The sequence below is a fragment of the Octodon degus genome, unplaced genomic scaffold, assembly GCF_000260255.1.
Source record: "Octodon degus isolate 3935 unplaced genomic scaffold, OctDeg1.0 scaffold00076, whole genome shotgun sequence".
NCBI classification, from domain to species: Eukaryota; Metazoa; Chordata; class Mammalia; order Rodentia; family Octodontidae; genus Octodon; species Octodon degus.
In genome coordinates this window covers 5,623,065-5,640,330 of record NW_004524652.1, presented here as the reverse complement: position 1 = coordinate 5,640,330, position 17,266 = coordinate 5,623,065, and the positions used below count along the sequence as shown (strand labels likewise).

Sequence of the window (17,266 nt, the reverse complement as noted above, 5' to 3'; positions counted from 1 at the left end):
GCTGTCTTCTCTGCAGACAGGAAAGGAAGCTGGGCGGGGGCGGCTTAAATGGCTCCACACCCCTCACCAGGCGGCTGCCCTCCCAGGACGGCCGGCACAGGGCACAGGGGGATTTCCTGGTGCTTTGCAGCCATGGCAGGACCACCTTGCCAGGCACCTCTTGGCACCACCTACCCCTAGGATAGCGGCCTCCCCCCATCTCAAGCTCTTTTCCAGGAGGGGTACAGTGGCCCTGCCCATAGCCAGTGCCACCCAAGAGGATCTGGCCTCCAGCTGGCATTCCTGCCCCTTCCCCCAACTCCTGTTTCTTTGTGCTCAGATGTAGCTGTGTGAAGGCCCCGAGTCTGAGCCCCAGCACTGGGGTGGAATTGAATGTGTTTGAGGCCAGCTCTGCCGTTCATGTGCTATTTGACCTTGGGCAAGTCACTTGACCTCTCTGTGCTCCTGCCTCCTGTGTACAATATGGAGGATGCTGGTTGGTTCCGCCGCCTCCGAGTGCCTGTGAGCAGCTGGCGAAAGATGTAAAGAGCGCTCTGAACCCAGCTGGGTGCACAGCCAGTGCCGTGAAGGCCTCAGGTGTGGTCATGGCCCCAGGTGATCATCGCGATTGCTTCTCCGCCACGCAGCAGGAGGCACAAGGGCCTCCAGGGTTCCTGCCTCTGGATTCCTTGGGTTGGCAGAGTGAGGGAGGCTGCAATCCTGGGGTTTTAAGCATCCAGGCATATGCTGCAGGGTGGCTGTGCCGTAGTTCGTTCAACTGGCCGGGTGGGCCATCCAGGCCCCGCCTTCCCGACAGCCGCTGCGTGGTGCACAGCACTCAGGGCGTCCGGGGCGCCTGCACTTCCTTAGCTCGCCAGAGAGGGCGCCGTCTAGTGTTTAACTTCACCTTGGCCCAGAGGGACAGGGTCCTTCCTGGGTTTTCATGACATTTGTCTTATTATGAGCGAAGTGGCCTTTTTACATTTGCAAAAAGTGTGTGTAGGGTACGTCCCTTCCCCTTCTGTGGCTGTCTTGAGCGCTGTCCACCTATCTTTTGGGCTGTGGTTATTATTGCCAGGTTTGCTCTTCTTAACTGTTTTTAGGTGTGTTGTTTTTGGGGTGCTGAGATCCGAACCCAGGGTCTCTGCTAGCTTTCCTGGAGCTTTACCTGTCGCCAAGAGATGCACTTTTGACCTGGACAGCGAGTTGCAGGTACTTTCCTACCGGCACTGGCCGTTGGTTACCGAGTTCACTTTCTGTACTTTGTTTTTGCCACTTATGGTTGTGCGGCAGGCCTTAGCGGCAACTCATGCTGTGACTTTTGTTGTTATTCTTCTTTGGCAGGGCGGGGTTTGAGCGCAGAGCTTCCCACGTGGGGGCAAGTGTTGTACCCCTGAGCTGCACCCCGGCCCTGGCTTGTGGCCTTCAGATCCCCGGGCAGAGTTCAGTCTTTGCCACTGTGAGATTATAAAATACTTTCCTGTGGTTTCTTCCTGTACTTTAAAAAAATGTTTATTCAGTAAAGAGTATTGCTATGCAGCTTGGACTCGTAGTGACCCTCCTGTCTCAGCCTCCCCAGGGCTGGGATTCAGGGCCTACATAGCATGAGGTGCCAGGGATCGAACCTGGGTCCTTGCACTCGCCAGGCAGGTGCTTAGACTGCTGAGCTCTCTCCCCGGCCCTCTTCCTGTACTTTTATAGTTTGATTTTACATTTAAGCCTTTTACCTCCTCGGCATCCCCCCCGGGGCTCCATGTGGGTGTGCACCCCCAGACATAACCAGGACCTCGCTTCCTCCGCTTTACCTGGATGTGCCAAGCGACGGGCCAGCATGTGCCGAGCGATGGGCCGGGATGTGCCGAGCGACGGGCCAGCATGTGCCCTTCATTCCGTGAGAACATTTTGTCCCGCCCAGCTCAGCCTTCTTGTGGAAATGACCACATCAGGCTGGGAAGAGAGGATGCCGCGAGAGGGAAGTGGACGCACCCTTTGGTCCAGTGATTTTCTCCTGAAGTCTCCCCTGAAGGAGCCCTCTGTGTGCTTGGGGATGCTGCAAGGAGGGCCAGGGAGACGAGGTGATGGCTTGCGGGAGGAGCGAGGCCGCTGGCAGTTGGCACCTGGGTGGGTGTGGGAGGCAGGGAGCGGGGTCGTGCTGATTCATTATTCCAGGACGGGCGGCAGCGTTTGTGGTCTCGCTTTGGCTCTTTCTCCTCCCCCACCTCAAGTTCACATCGTGACAGAGCGCAGGACCACATGAAGCAGCGCCCGAAGCCTCGGGGTTCCCAGCAGCTCATTACCTGCACCTAGGGGGGGGGATTGTGGATGGGGGTTCCGGGGCCCAGGAGCCGCCTGCAGGAGCCCGAAGGTCTTGGTTCAGCCCAGGGCGCTTTCTGCCTTGGGTTCGGAAATGCCTCCTCGGTCTCCTGCCCTGAGCTGGCTTTCGTCAGCCTCTTCTAATGACAGTGGATGCCATAGCCTGTTTCCAGCAGGGATGCTGGTACAATGGATACCTGCCACCTGTGTCTCACCACGCCCTGCTCCCAGGGGACCTGGTGCCTTCAGCTGCCCACAGCCCTGGGCACTGCCCACTCTCCCGGGGTTTCACAGCAGCCACCACCCTTCTCCTCTTCCTTGGGACTCTGATTCTCTGGAGGCCCCAGAACACTGCCATCTGGTGTGGGGGAAGCAGGGTGGTGACCATCTACTGTCACCATAGCCACAGAAAGCAATTAGGGCATCTGGCTCCAGGCAGCGTGGACACCACGCCCTCCAGGGCTCCTGGTCTGTTTCTTCAGCAGCATGGGAAAAGGGGACGGTGACGGTTATAGTGACAGTTATGGACTCAGAGCCCAGGGTGTAATTAAAAGGCAGATTTTAAGACTCCACATTGACCTAGCGCTTTGATTGCTCTGGGGTGGCCTGAGTGGGTACTTCAGTGGCAGAGATGTGTCCAGGCCCCACAGCCTGGTCTGAAGCCTGGTGGGTGAGACCTGGCCCTGCCCCTTGCAGAGGCGCCTTCACTGTCACTCTCTGGCCCATCTTGGCCATGCCCCAGCTCTGACCTCTGCACGTCCGCATCTCCCAGGTCGTTTGCGAAGCCCCCGAAGCAGGTGCAGACAGTGTGCGAGTGCATTCTTATCATAAAGGGCTACCGCGAGCTCAACTGGAAGACAGCCAAGGGCATGATGTCTGACCCCAACTTCCTGCGCTCCCTGATGGAGCTTGATTTCGACTCCATCACCCAGAGCCAAGTCAAAAATATCAAGGGTGCGTGTGGGCAGACATGGGGAGAGTCAGCCTACGGGACGGGGCTGGGGCCAGGCAGAGCCTGCCACGGCAAAAAGGTGGTATTGCTGTGGCCCTGCAGAAGACGGAACGAGTGGACTGTCCCCAGATGAAAATGGTACGACCACACCACGTGACTGGCTCAGCAGCAGTGCTGGCTCCTTCATCGGGGAGCAGGGTCTTCCTGCCCTGACCTGCCTGGCCCTGTCCTCCGTGTCTTAGCCGGGTGGCATCAGTAGTTTGGCTGTCAGGACAAAGCCTCCAAGGCCCCAGGGGACAGGCCCGATGGGACAGCATCACCCACTGCCAGCTCTGTGCCTTTATTTATTTATTTTTTTGAGGAACCAGGGATTGAACTCAGGCCCTTGCGCTTGCCATGCAAGCACTTATTCTACTGAGCTAACTCCCCGGCCCAGCCTTTGTTTAGAGAAGGCGTGAGTTCCCTCCCAGCCCACAAGTTCCTTGGGGCGGTGAGGACTTGCCCTACAGGTGTGAGGCTTCATCCAGGCACCAACAGATCAACTGATCAACGGGTGGATCAGTGAGATGCAAATCCACATGGTCAAGGTTCACAACTGTCACAGCAAATGCTGTTCTCAGCCCCTTAAAAAAAACAGCAAGGGGCCAGGAAGATGGCTCAGTGGAATAAGCGCTTCCTTGGCAAGTGCAAGGGCCTGAGTTCAATCCCCAGTTCCGCAAAGTCCAAAGTAAAACATAAAAAACAACAGCAAACTAAACACAGGCCATAACGACCATCACAAAAACCATCATACAAGCCCGAGGAGCTCCCTGCTGTCCGGACACTGAGTGGATGGCATTGTATTGAGTGTGATTCCTCGGGGGAGAAGATGCAGAGAGAGGGGACCGCTGCCCCTTGTCATGGCCTGGAGGTGACAGCTGCCCCTTGTCATGGCCTGGGGTTCCAGTTAGCTGCCTGAACCGAGCCACCTCAGTGCCCAGCTGGGACCCCTAGGTGTGCTGGGTGTCATACAACACCGTCAGTATCCACAAAACTGGTTCCCATTTGGCCCCACCAGGGTTCCCCGAGGCGCCGCAGGCCACAGAAGAGTAATGGCTACTTGTGCTTCTGTTGCCCCTGGTGGTTGCTGTCCAGGCTCGCTTTCCCCACAGCGATAGTGCTGATCTCTGTCTCCGACTTTCAGGCCTCCTGAAGACGCTCAATACTACGATCGAGGAGATGGAGGTTGTCAGCAAGGCGGGGCTTGGCATGCTGAAGTTTGTTGAGGCTGTCATGGGCTACTGTGACGTCTTCAGGGAGATCAAACCCAAAAGAGATAAGGTACCAGCCCGCCAGGGACACCCGGGAGCCAGCACCAACGACTTGAAACCACGTGACTGTTGAGATACGGTTCGCACCTAGACATGTCACAGGCTTAGGGCCACCCAGCTCAGATTTGTCATGAAAGGCACAGGACAGGAGACGTTCAGCCTCCTTCTCTGGGCCTGGAGCAGAGTTGTGAACCTCAGCGTACCTGAAAGTAAAACACCCGCTGTTTCGGACCCCGAGTATATTTTCCCAATGCGAGTGCAGATTTTGCAGTCACAGTAGAAGCTATACTCAGGAGAGAGGCCTTGCTAGGGCTCCCAGTGACCAGGGCATATGCTGGTCACTAGACAATATGGGGCGCTGTGCGCAGTGCCCAGATCGAACCCAATTCACCCTGCCCACTCCTGCCCTCTCCCCTAGGTGGCCAAGCTGGAGCGGAATTTCTACCTAAGCAAACGGGAGCTGGAGAGGATCCAGACAGAGCTGGCTGCCATCCAGAGAGAACTGGAAGCATTGGGGGCCAAGTACGAGGCCGCCATCCTGGAGAAGCAGAAGCTGCAGGAGGAGGCGGAGATCATGGAGAGGCGGCTCATCGCTGCTGACAAACTCATCTCGGGCCTGGGGTCTGAGAACACCAGGTCCGCTGGGCTGTCCCACCCGGGGGCTGGGGCTCAGAGCTCACGGCCCGTCAGGGGACGCCGGCAACGGCATAGCCACACGGATACTTGGTTCTGCGTTGTATTTTTATATAAAAGCCACACACGAGCTGTTTTAGGGTTCCCTAGGGCCACTGCATAGAGCATCGTTAACTAGGCGCTGAGTGTCACTTAGTAAGCGTTAAGGGTTGAAGGTGCCAGCGAGGCTGAGAGGCAGAGAAGCTGTCGCAGCAGCTGCTAGCTCTGGGAGTGCTGGCTTCCTGGCGATCTTAGGCTCCTGGGTTTTGGAGAGGAGCCAGTCTCTGTCACTGTGGGGGTGACTTCTCAGGTGAGGTCCATCCTTATGTGGGTGGGGCTGTTGGATCCCCTACCCACTGCTCATCCAGGTCCTTCAGCCCCTTTCCAATCTGGCATCTGCGTGTGGCGCAGGAAACCCTGGAAGCTTTCCCTGCCCGTGGGAAGCAGCCTGGCGGGCTCTGGGCACTGGCCGGAAGCAGCCCTAGGAAACATCCGCTTTCCTCTGTCCTGGGGCGTGCTGGCATCGACTGGCTGCACCAGGGTTCTCAGCCCTGCTGTGCATTGGGAAACAACCCAATCACGACAGAATACACAAAGCCTCCTGGCATTTACGGGGCCCCTGCACAGGCAGAGTTCTGCTGAGCCCCAGCACTGAACAAAGTAGTTGGAAGCGAAGTGTTGGCCAGGGGGGGGAAATTACAAAGTGAGTTGGGAATCTTTACTTCCTAGAAAGGAAGAACATCTCAGAAAACCTTTGTAGTGTGGTCTGATCTTAAGCTTGAGATCCTCCTACCTCAGCCTCCCGGGTAGCAGGACAACAGGCGTGTGGCAGCTCATTTGGCCTTGTTTAATTTTTAAAAACTTTATGTATGCATATATGTATTTATTGGATATAGAGTCTCACTACACAGTTCAGACTTGTAGTGATCCTCCTATCTCATCCTCCCCAGCGCTGGGATTACAGGCATGTGTCACCATGCCCAATTTCAGGGCTGGCATGGTGCCCCAGGGGTTCTGGGGTCAGCATGGCATGTGGTAGTACTGAGGATTGAACTTGAGTCCTTGTACTTGCCAGGCAGGCGCTTAGACTGCTGACCTATCTTCCCAGCCAGGTCTTGTTTATTTTTTAACTGTCACCCAAGGCTTGCACGTTTGTGGAATGCGGGGCTATTGGTCACTGTCCTCACGCCCCATGCATAATGGGCAGTCAGCATTTCCAGTGTCCAGACCTCGCTTCTGCAGTGGTGACCACAGCCTCTGACACTGGCTCACGCACAGCAAGGCAATGGTACGGGAAGGCTCTCCGGGGCTCTGTGGCCAGGTCATCGAGGTGTCCCCCCTCCTCACGCCCCCCGCCAGGTGGCTGAAGGACCTGGACGAACTGATGCACCGGCGGGTAAAGCTGCTGGGCGACTGTCTGCTGTGCGCCGCCTTCCTGAGCTACGCGGGCGCTTTCACCTGGGAGTTCCGCGATGAGATGTTGAAGCAGGTGTGGCAGAGCAACATGCTGGAGCACGGCATTCCCCTGAGCCAGCCCTTCCGCCTAGAGAGCCTGCTCACAGATGACGTCGAGATCAGCAGGTCGGTTGGCACGGCCAGCGGGTGGGAGGTCGGGCCTGGTGGCAGTGGCAGACCGCTCCATGACAGCCCTGGCTGCCTGCCATCCGTCCCTTCAGGTGGGGCTCCCAGGGCCTGCCACCTGACGAGCTCTCCGTGCAGAACGGCATCCTTACCACCAGGGCCAGCCGCTTCCCGCTCTGCATCGACCCCCAGCAGCAGGCACTGAACTGGGTCAAGAGGAAGGAGGAGCGGAACAACCTGCGGGTAGGCCGACTGGCCCCTCCTGGTCCCTGGGGCTGTTCTGTGACCTGGACTCCCAGGCACAGCTCCTGGGACTGGGGCACCTTGCATCTTCGAGTCCCTCTTCTGGCCCAGTGTGGTGGCCTTGGGGGCAGTCACCGGGCATCTGGAGCTGGGAGGGGGTGGGGCGGCGCTGAGGAGGGCACACTGGACGCACTGGACTGAGACGTTCGCTCACTGTCACTTGCCCCCTGAGAGCAGAGAGCACAGCGGGTTGTATAACAGCGGTCAGAGTCACCCCAAAAGAAATGCCTGGTCCTTTCGTGTCACCCACCAAGCCCTCCCGTGCTGCCCTGCCTAGCCCCCAGAAAGCACCGGGATGTTTTCCAGCTACAATGGGCCAGGCTGGACATTTTCTGGGAATGGGATCTCACGTGTTCTACCCGGCTTTTCCTATGATCTCGTGGCTTGTTTGTGCTGTGTTCTTTTTCTGCAGCTGAGTAACATTCTACTGTCCAGACTTGTGTTTCTTTACAGTGCAGTCAGGTGATGGACATCAGGGTTGTTTACACTTTCTTGGCTGCCTCAAATATCAGTGTGTGTGTGTGTGTGTGTGTGTGTGTGTGTGTGTGTGTTTATTGGGAATCGAACTCAGGACCTTGCATTTGCCAGGCAGCTGCTGTGCCACTAAGCTATATTCCGGGCTCCTTGAAGTTTTTATTTGGATGCGTGCTTAGTTCTCTCGGGCACATGCCCAGGCGCGGGGTGCTGGTCACTGTTCACTGAACCCTTTAACAAGCATGGCTTTCAGCTTTCCCGCTTGCCCGCCTGTGTCCTGGCCCTCGCTTCCTCTGTGGTCCTGTTAGCTGGCTCCCTCCACGTCCTCCACGCGTGCGCCTCCCTGCCTGCCCACAGGCGTGTTAAGGACACAGGTTTCCACCCGCCCCATCCACAGACGGCGTCCTTCAATGACCCCGACTTCCTCAAGCAGCTGGAGATCTCCATCAAGTACGGCACCCCTTTCCTGTTCCACGACGTGGATGAGTACATCGACCCCGTGATCGACAACGTCCTGGAGAAGAACATCCGGAGCACGCAGGGCCGGCAGTTCATCATCCTGGGTGACAAGGAGGTGGACTATGACCCCAACTTCCGGCTGTACCTCAACACCAAGCTGGCCAACCCTAGATACTCACCTGCTGTATTCGGCAAGGCCATGGTCATCAATTACACGGGTGAGAGGATGGGGCCCGGCCGGGGTGCAGCCAAAGCGGCTGGTGGGCAGCAGGCCGGGCCAGGTGAGAGGGCCACGCCGTGTCCCTGCAGTGACTCTCAAGGGCCTGGAGGACCAGCTGCTGAGCGTGCTGGTAGCCTTTGAACGGCGGGAGCTGGAGGAGCAGCGGGAGCACCTCATCCAGGAGACGAGTGAGAACAAGAACCTGCTCAAGGACCTGGAGGATTCCCTGCTGCGGGAGCTGGCCACATCCATGGGCAACATGCTGGACAATGCCGAGCTAGTGCAGACGCTGGAGGACACCAAGTCCAAGGCCACAGAGGTGCGGGCAGGGGGAAGGGTGTGCTGATCTCCAGGGTCCTTGTGGCGCCAAGGGTGGCAGAAAAGCCAACCCTGTCCAGCTAATGCCCCAAGGGAAGCCACCAGCCTACAAAGCAGGAGGGCTGGGGACGGCTGCAGGTGAGGCTGGATCAGGCGCTCCAAGCACATGGTCTGCACTCGGTTTCTGTCATTTCTTCTGGGCCAGGGTGTAGGCTGAGCTGGCTTCAGTCTTTGGGGATAAATGAGAGTCTTTTCTTGTTCCTATCTCGAGTCATAGGCCCACCCCAGGACAATCCCCGAGGCCTGGAAATGCTTAGTGTTGATCGGCAGGGCCTGGGCCCACGTGGAGAGGGAAGGGGGCAGTGAGCGGCGGTCACTAGAGAGGCAGGCAGGGCTCTGAGCAGACAGAACCTGCACTGTCCTGGAGGGTGACTCCCTCGCGCTCCGAGGTCCTCAGGAGGGGGCTTTTCGCCGCCCCCACCCTCTGTCCACTCCCCATTTTAGTTTCCTGGGTGACACGCGCCTTCTTGCAGGTTTCAGAGAAGCTCAAGCTGGCCGAGAGGACGGCACAGGACATCGACCGGCTGCGGGATGGCTACCGGCCGGCAGCCAGGAGGGGTGCCATCCTCTTCTTTGTCCTGTCGGAGATGGCGCTTGTGAACTCCATGTACCAGTACTCACTCATCGCCTTCCTGGAGGTCTTCGGGCTGTCGCTGAAGAAATCACTGCCTGATTCCATCCTCATGAAGCGCCTGCGCAACATTATGGACACGCTGACCTTCAACATCTACAACTATGGCTGCACAGGTGAGCACGGTGCTTCCCACTGCCAGGGCGTGGGCGCGGTGCCAGGGTATGGCGATGGGGCTGTCAGGAGACCATAGCTGGCAGTCGGGCCAAGAGTTGGAGTCGGGTGTGGTGGCACACTCGTGTGACCACAGCACTCTGGGAGGCTGAGGCAGGAACGTCCCACATTCCAAGCCCAGCCTGGGCAACTCAGTGAGACACTGTCTTGAAAGAAAACACAGAAGAGGGCTGGGGACATAGCTCGGCACAAAGGCCCTGAGTTTAATCCCCTGTACCACAAAAAACAAAGAAAGTGAAGATGCAATTCGTGTATCATAAACTCAGTTTTGAAAGAAGGCACTTTGGGGGTGGCCAGGGGGTCTCAGCCTTGGACACCACCCCATTGTCTGGTTGTAGGAAAGCCCATCAGCCTGGAAGTGAATCCCCTCTGTCTTAGCAGCCCCCGTTTCTGCCCCCTCAGCTGCTGACGGCCCTTAATCTGCTTTCTGATTCCACAGATTTGCCTATTTTGGACAAACGGATCAGCCGTATGCGGCTTTTCGTGACTGTCTTTCCTTTTGGCGTGGCTTTCAGGGTCATGACATGTGTCAGCATAGCCGCTGTGGCTGGAGTGGCCACCTTCTTTTTTCCTGGGGTTGCTTCTGCTGTTTGGCTATGAGGATAATGCTGCTAGCGGGATTCATGTGACGCATTTGGCGTGAATGTATGCATGTGTGTGTTGGGTGCTGGAGATGGAACCTGGGGCCTTGTGCTCTGCCACAGCGCTGCAGCCTCAGACCCTCATAAATTTTTATTACAGAAAGTTTCAAACACAGAAGAGAATAGGGCATCGCCCCCCACAACCCACATCCCAGCAGGGACTAGCTCTAGCCTCGTCTACACCAGCGGCACAGTTCTCGGGGCCTGCGATTATTTGGCCATCTGCTTGGTTTTGGAGCCACCTCTCTGTGAATATTAACAGTTGTGTCCCCACAGCATGGCAGCTCCTGGGCTCTGGAAAGGGCCACATAGTTCGTATTTCTGACTTGGGAGGCCCTGTGGCCTGCTTTACCACCTCTCAGCTCTGTCCCAAGCCTTGGTGGAGAAGGTGGCTCTGGGCGCCCCCTCTGGCCCAGGAAGGGGCACAGTGCCCCTGGGAGACAGGGCTGTGTGGGGCGCTGGCAGGGAGGTGGTGTAGGCTGCACTTGGCTGTGACCTGTGGGTCAAGCCCAGCTCCTTTGTACCCAGATGTTCCAGGTTCTGGGTGCGGGGACCCAAGCATGGTCCTGCGTGGCACTTTCATTTCATTTTCCTTTCATTTAAGCACGTCACACATACGAAACTGAGTCTTTAAAATGAACGTTTTCCGATCAGCCAGCCATCCTTGCCCGTCTGTGCGCTCGTCTCTGCCCGCCCCATGCCTCTGCCCACCAGCCCTCCACTGCCATGTGCGTCCTTCCAACCCAGAGTTCCTCCACAGGCTTGTTTGAAAAGCATAAGCTGCTCTTCTCTTTCAACATGACCATCAAGATAGAGCAAGCAGAAGGCAGAGTGCCCCAGGAGGAGCTGGATTTCTTTCTAAAAGGTAATGGCTTTGGCTACCTTCGCTTCCCCAGCTTCCTTGACACCCCCAGCACAGGGGAGGAAGTTTGCTCGTGATAACAAACCCCACTTGCAAAACTTCTTGAAGCCTGGCTCCCAAGGGCGCCCCTTGGTTAGTGCCTCAGCTGCCGCCTCTGGCCTCAGCAGTGGTTCCGGTCAGACCTGGAGTGACCCGCTTGTGCCTAAGGATTGCTGTGAGGCCTGAAGTTGTGCAGAGCTGCCTGGTGGGGTCCCTAGTGGTGACAGGGACCTTGCCAGTCCCCACCTTGGGAAGTGGCCTTTTCCCGAAGTGAGAGAAGTCAAAGTGCAGAGCCACTTGCCTGGTGTTATGGCATGATGGCCGCTCACTCCTCCTCCTCCTCCTCCGTGGTTAGGAAACATTTCCCTGGAGAAGAGCAAACGCAGGAAGCCCTGCATGTGGCTGTCTGACCAGGGCTGGGAGGATGTCATTCTCCTCTCAGAGATGTTTCCAGACAACTTTGGGCACCTTCCTGATGATGTTGAGAATCAGCCTCTTGTCTGGCAGGAGGTAAGCTCAGGGTTTTTCTCTTCTTTCCTTCCAACAGTGATCTCCAGACTTAGCCCCATGGCCAGTGCCTTGTGAAAGAGAAGCTATTCCGTGAATAAACCATTCAGAGTGTAATTGATACCCTCTAATTAGCTGTGTGGGTGAACCACCCATCCATAGTCCATCCATCCGTCTATCCATCCAGTCCCCCATTAGCCATTTTTCATTCATCCATCCTGACATTCATGATGCTATTCATCATCTATCCATCCACCATCCATTATTCACCATCTATGCATCCATTCATTCAACTCTCTGTTGCCTGTTATTCATCTGTCATTCATCTATCCATCCTTCCATCATCTATTCTTCTATCCATCTATCATTTATTACCCATCCATCATCTCATGCATCCAACCATCATCCCATCCATCCATCCATCCATCATCCTATGCATGTATGCATACATCCACCATCACATGCATCCATCTAACCATCATCCCATCCATCCATCATCCCACGAATTCATCCATCATCCCATGTATCCATCTACCATCCCATCCATCTATCATCCCATGAATGTATCCATAATCCATCCATCATCCTATGCATCAATTATCATATTATGCATCCATCCCTCTATCCATCCATAATCCCATGCATCCATCAATCCATCCATCCATCATCCTATGCATGCATCTGTCCATGCATCATCCCATCCCATCCATTCATCCAACCATCCATCATCCCATCCATCCATCATCCCATCATCCATCCATCCATCCATCCATCATCCCACCCATCCATCCATCATCCCACCTATCCATCCATCATCCCATCCATCCATCCATCCATCCATCCATCCATCCATCCATCAACCCATCCATCCATCCCATCAAACTACCATCCATTCAAGGAGTAGTTACTGAGCACCTACCAGATACTATGACCCTACCTAGGCACTAGTGACTCCACAGTGAAAGAGATTTAGTTCCTCACTTTCTGAAGCTCATAGTTCTGGTGTAGAAAATGACCACCCAACATAAGAGGTGGCTTTGAATTCATACATCTCTAGATTCTCATCCCCTCCCAGTGGACTTTGACACTGTCACACGTAGTCATTGACTATGTCATTTCTGAGTTGATGGCACAGTGATGTTTTCTGCTTTCTCCAGTGGTATGACCTGGATTCACTGGAGCAGTTTCCGTTCCCCTTGGGGTATGATAAAAACATCACCCCTTTCCAGAAGTTGCTTATTTTGCGCTGTTTCCGTGTGGATCGAGTCTATCGGGCGGTGACTGACTACGTGACCATAACCATGGGCGAGAAGTAAGTGCTGATTTGTTTCTCTGGCTCCCCTGCGCTGGGATGTCTAATGCTATCCCCGCCTGAGCACAGAGAAGCAGGGATGGCAGCCCCTGAGAAAGCGAGCCCAGCACGCGTGCACTCTGGCCCAGGGCTGCTCCAGACACCTTCCCTGTAGTGTGCACAGGTCACAGCAGATTTCCAGTCACAGTAGGACAGAGGCAGAAGTCAACTGTAAGAACATAGCTTTTTATCCATTTTAAATTCTAATTATACATTTTTTTTTAAACCACTGAATAGTGAGAGTCAATTTCTTTTTTTTTTTTTTGCGGAACTGGGGATTGAACTCAGGCCTTTGCGCTTGCCAGGAAAGCACTTATTCCACTAAGCCATCTTCCCAGCCCCCATAGCTTTTTATCTATATATTTGAAGATATTATTTCAGGTAACCCATGAAAACATTATTGAGATATTTTATAGATTGTGGTGGTTGTTGTTTAGTCTTTCAAGCCCTGTATAAATTCACACCCAGAGCACATGTCCGGTGGAACCAGGTCTTGGTGGCCGCCATATTGGATGCACCACTCTGGCTGAGTGTGTGAAGCCAGACAGGTGCCTGAGGGTATGGGCCCCAATGAGCCTTGGTGGCTGGCACGTTATAGAAATGACAGCTCCTCCACCTCCTCTCGCTTTAAAAGAAGCTGGAGATTCAGGTTCTTAGCACTGGATCTCCTGACCTTTGTGGCTGGCAGCTCACTTGGTCTTTTCTGTTTTTGTTAGGACAAAATGCCTACTGCTGGGCAACACAGAAAAAAAATGGCTTTAGTTAGCTCACAGTTCTGGCGGCTGGAAGTCCAAATAGCGTGGCACCAGTGTCTGGCCAGGGTTCCCTGGATGTATCACAACATGCAGAGGTAGAGAGGGAAATGACCACGTGCAAAAGAGCCCGCAGAGATGGGATGCCTTGCTTACAATGACCTGATCCTGTGAGAACCAACCTGGTGCTGAGAGAGCGACCTTACTCACCTCCAGAGTGACGCCTGGCCACTTCCCACTGGGCTCCACCCCCTACGGGTCTTCTCTGCTCAACACGAGTACCGAGGGCCCAGGGCTCCTGCTCATGAACTATGGGGGACGAGCTGTATCAGAACGGCAGCAGCAGTGGCTTAGGGAAAGCGCAAGCCAGAAAGCCCCTCATGACATGGCCACTCAGGACCAGCCTCTGGGCCTTATGTTTGAGCCACGCTCACCTGCAGGTGCAAACCTTCCCAGTGTGCATGTGTCACATGCACTGGAGGGAGCCAGAGGCCTCCTGTCACCTGTGACTGGACGGACCATGCCTCATGTACACGGAGGAGCAGGAGATTCTGGATGTTTCTAGGGGGACAGCCCTGATCACTACCTGGCGTTATCCTCCTGGAGAGTGACTTCACTCTGTCCCTGCCCCCAGGTATGTGCAGCCCCCGATGATCAGCTTTGAAAGCATTTTCGAGCAGAGCACCCCGAACTCACCCATCGTGTTTATCCTGAGTCCCGGCTCCGACCCGGCCAGCGACCTCATGAAACTTGCCGAGCGGAGTGGCTTTGGAGGAAACCGCCTCAAATTCCTTGCCATGGGTCAAGGTCAAGAAAGGGTAATTTGCCATTGGACAGGACAAAGGCTGCATGCTGGTGGGGTCCCCACCTCTGGAGGATGCATCCCCTGGGCGGGAGCTCAGAGCACTGTGCCTCGGAGAAGTGGGCGTGCTTCCAGTCCTGGGGGTGATGGGGTTCCAACTCTTGGAGGTGCTACAGGTGCGAAGCTCAGTCACGTCCCTGGCTTTGCAGACAGGTGGCCTGCGGGGCACCTGCAGGATGGCTTTCCTGAGGGTGGTTGACTGGCTCCTTGGGGCTGCTTCTGGACCAGGCTGTTACCTGTCTGTCCCCTTGATGCAGGTGGCCCTGCAGCTGCTGGAGACAGCAGTGGCCCGTGGGCAGTGGCTCATGCTGCAGAACTGTCACCTCCTGGTGAGGTGGCTGAAGGACCTGGAGAAGTCCCTGGTGAAGATCACCAAGCCCCATCCCGACTTTCGCCTGTGGCTTACCACGGACCCCACCAAGGGCTTCCCCATTGGGATCCTGCAGAAGTCCCTGAAGGTCTGGAGTGGCCCACGGGGTCTCGAGGCAGGCTTCCCTGCATGCACATTTACTGCTTGTCCCACTTCCTTGGGGACAGAGCCACCTAGACTCCAGTGTGTATTCATTCCTAGAAAGCTGTTCTGGGAAGGTTTTGTGGCCTCCCTTTCTCTAAACCAGGTGTGAGAGAGAGCCAGGGACTTTCTTAGGACAGCTGAGGACCTGAGGTTCAGAGGGAGGTCAGAAGACCTTGTCAGGACCAGGTGGCAGGGGCTGGTGGCCATGCCAGGACAGAGCTGGTCCTGTAACTTGTCTGCCTGTTCGCTCAGCCGGGGCCTCAGCACTGGGAAGCAGGCAGACCCAAGAGATGCGGCTTCCAAGGCCCTTCCTGCCTGGCCCTGACCCAAGCCATGGTGGGGCTCTGCTCATCTGCTGCAGGTTGTCACGGAGCCGCCCAATGGGCTCAAGCTGAACATGCGCGCCACGTACTTCAAGATCTCCCCTGAGATGCTGGAGCAGTGCCCGCACCCCGCCTTCAAGCCTCTGGTCTACGTGCTGGCCTTTTTCCATGCTGTAGTGCAAGAGAGGAGGAAGTTCGGCAAGATTGGCTGGAATGTTTACTACGACTTCAATGAGTCTGACTTCCAGGTGCAGTATGACCAGTGCCACCCTGGGAAGCCAGCCCTGTCCAGCACGCTGCAGCACGCAGTTCCTTTCTGTTTGTTTGTTTTGTGGTACTGAGGCTTGAACTCAGGGCCTCTGCACTGAGAAACATATACCCTCAGCCCTTTTTAAATTAAAAAATTTGGTGGTGGAGATCAGGGTCTTGCTAAGTTGCCCAGGCTGAGTTTGAAATAGTGATCCTCCTGCCTCAGCCTCCTATAGTGCTGGGTCACAGGCGTGGGCCTCCACACCAGCTTCTGCCCACTGTTCAGGTGAGACAGCTGTGAAGTGTAGCCCCTTCTGTTCCTTTCCGAAGGTCTGCATGGAGATTCTGAGCACATACTTAACGAAAGCTTTCCAGCAACGTGACCCTCGGATCCCCTGGGGCAGCCTCAAGTACCTGATCGGAGAGGTAGGCAAGGCCTGGTAACACTCTCTGCTCGGTGTGGGCTCTTGTCCGTGCTGCAAGAGCTCCTGCTCCCATGCCGCTGGCATCCACTCTTTCCTCCGGTGCTTCGGGGGCGGGGGCCAGGTGGGTCCACACATGGTAGGGATGTGGCCTGCTGGCTTTGGTTTCTGCCATGTGACCCGGCTGGGAGTCTGCCATCATGCCCTGGCCCCCACACTGCTAAGGGAAGCTTCTTGCTGTGGGCCTGTCCTCAGGAAGCCTGCGAGCCATGCACAGTGCCATGGATGAGCCCACTCGGCACGGGCTCAGGTGCTTACTCCCAGCGATGCTCAGGAGCCGCACATGGCTGGCCACCGCGTCTCACCAGGGTCAAGTCGGCCCTGACCTGGGTGGGCCTGGGTGATGACACCCTGGTGCTTGAGAGGTCCTGGGTCCCCAGCTGTCCCTCATCCACTCTGACCGTAGGTCATGTATGGAGGCCGCGCCATTGACAGCTTCGACCGCCGCATCCTGACCACCTACATGGACGAGTACCTGGGAGACTTCCTTTTTGATACCTTCCAGCCGTTCCACTTCTTCCAGAACAAGGAGGTAGACTACAGAATCCCTGCCGGGGACGTCAAGGACAAATTTGTCGGTGAGAACAGACGTCTCGCCACATTCCCTGCAGTCGCCGGCTTCTGAGCCCTCTCTTGGGCAGGAGCGGGCCTTGGCTATTCAGGCAGGATCTGTTTGTCAGTTCTTAGGCTTGGGTATTACTTGCAGTCCCCATCTCAGAAGGCTGCCGCCTACGTGTTTAGAACTGGGCTGAGCTTGGCTGTGTAGAATTTTAGTTAAAAGCACATCACCCAAGCGCTGAGGAGATAGCTCAGTGGAACAAGTGCTTGCCTGGCAAGCCCCAGGTCCTGAGTTTGGTCCCTGGCACCACCAAAAAATAAAAAATAAAAGCACATCATCCACTCAGTGGTGGAAAATGGTCCATAGGGGGAGATTAGGCCTTGGGGGCTGTGGGCCTCAGGAGCCCAGGGCAGCTGGTGATCAATCCTGTTTGTCCCCTGTGGCTCCAGAAGCCATTGAGGCCCTCCCGCTGGCCAACACACCCGAGGTGTTCGGCCTCCACTCCAACGCTGAGATTGGCTACTACACGCAGGCGGCCCGGGACGTGTGGGCCCACCTGCTGGAGCTGCAGCCACAGACCGGTGAGCTGTGGGCTCGGTGGGGAGGGGTCCGCACAGCTGTGGGCTCGGTGGGGAGGGGTCGGCACAGCTGTGGGCTCGGTGGGGAGGGGTCCGCACAG

At 56.0% G+C, this 17,266-nt stretch overlaps 1 protein-coding gene across 1 annotated transcript in view; it reads left to right on the top strand.

Moving 5' to 3' along the window:
• The window catches only part of Dnah10 (dynein axonemal heavy chain 10), a 101,345-nt gene that overhangs the window by 80,196 nt on the left and 3,883 nt on the right, over positions 1 to 17,266 (top strand). The window contains exons 55-71 of the mRNA XM_023720665.1: positions 3,065 to 3,246; positions 4,428 to 4,564; positions 4,973 to 5,190; positions 6,586 to 6,807; positions 6,903 to 7,050; positions 7,982 to 8,261; positions 8,353 to 8,582; positions 9,115 to 9,388; positions 10,848 to 10,952; positions 11,344 to 11,498; positions 12,653 to 12,807; positions 14,233 to 14,416; positions 14,718 to 14,918; positions 15,336 to 15,545; positions 15,877 to 15,972; positions 16,435 to 16,606; positions 17,037 to 17,168. Of these exons, the coding sequence (XP_023576433.1) occupies positions 3,065 to 3,246; positions 4,428 to 4,564; positions 4,973 to 5,190; positions 6,586 to 6,807; positions 6,903 to 7,050; positions 7,982 to 8,261; positions 8,353 to 8,582; positions 9,115 to 9,388; positions 10,848 to 10,952; positions 11,344 to 11,498; positions 12,653 to 12,807; positions 14,233 to 14,416; positions 14,718 to 14,918; positions 15,336 to 15,545; positions 15,877 to 15,972; positions 16,435 to 16,606; positions 17,037 to 17,168 (3,101 nt within the window). The remainder of the gene's footprint in view (positions 1 to 3,064; positions 3,247 to 4,427; positions 4,565 to 4,972; positions 5,191 to 6,585; positions 6,808 to 6,902; positions 7,051 to 7,981; positions 8,262 to 8,352; positions 8,583 to 9,114; positions 9,389 to 10,847; positions 10,953 to 11,343; positions 11,499 to 12,652; positions 12,808 to 14,232; positions 14,417 to 14,717; positions 14,919 to 15,335; positions 15,546 to 15,876; positions 15,973 to 16,434; positions 16,607 to 17,036; positions 17,169 to 17,266) is intronic.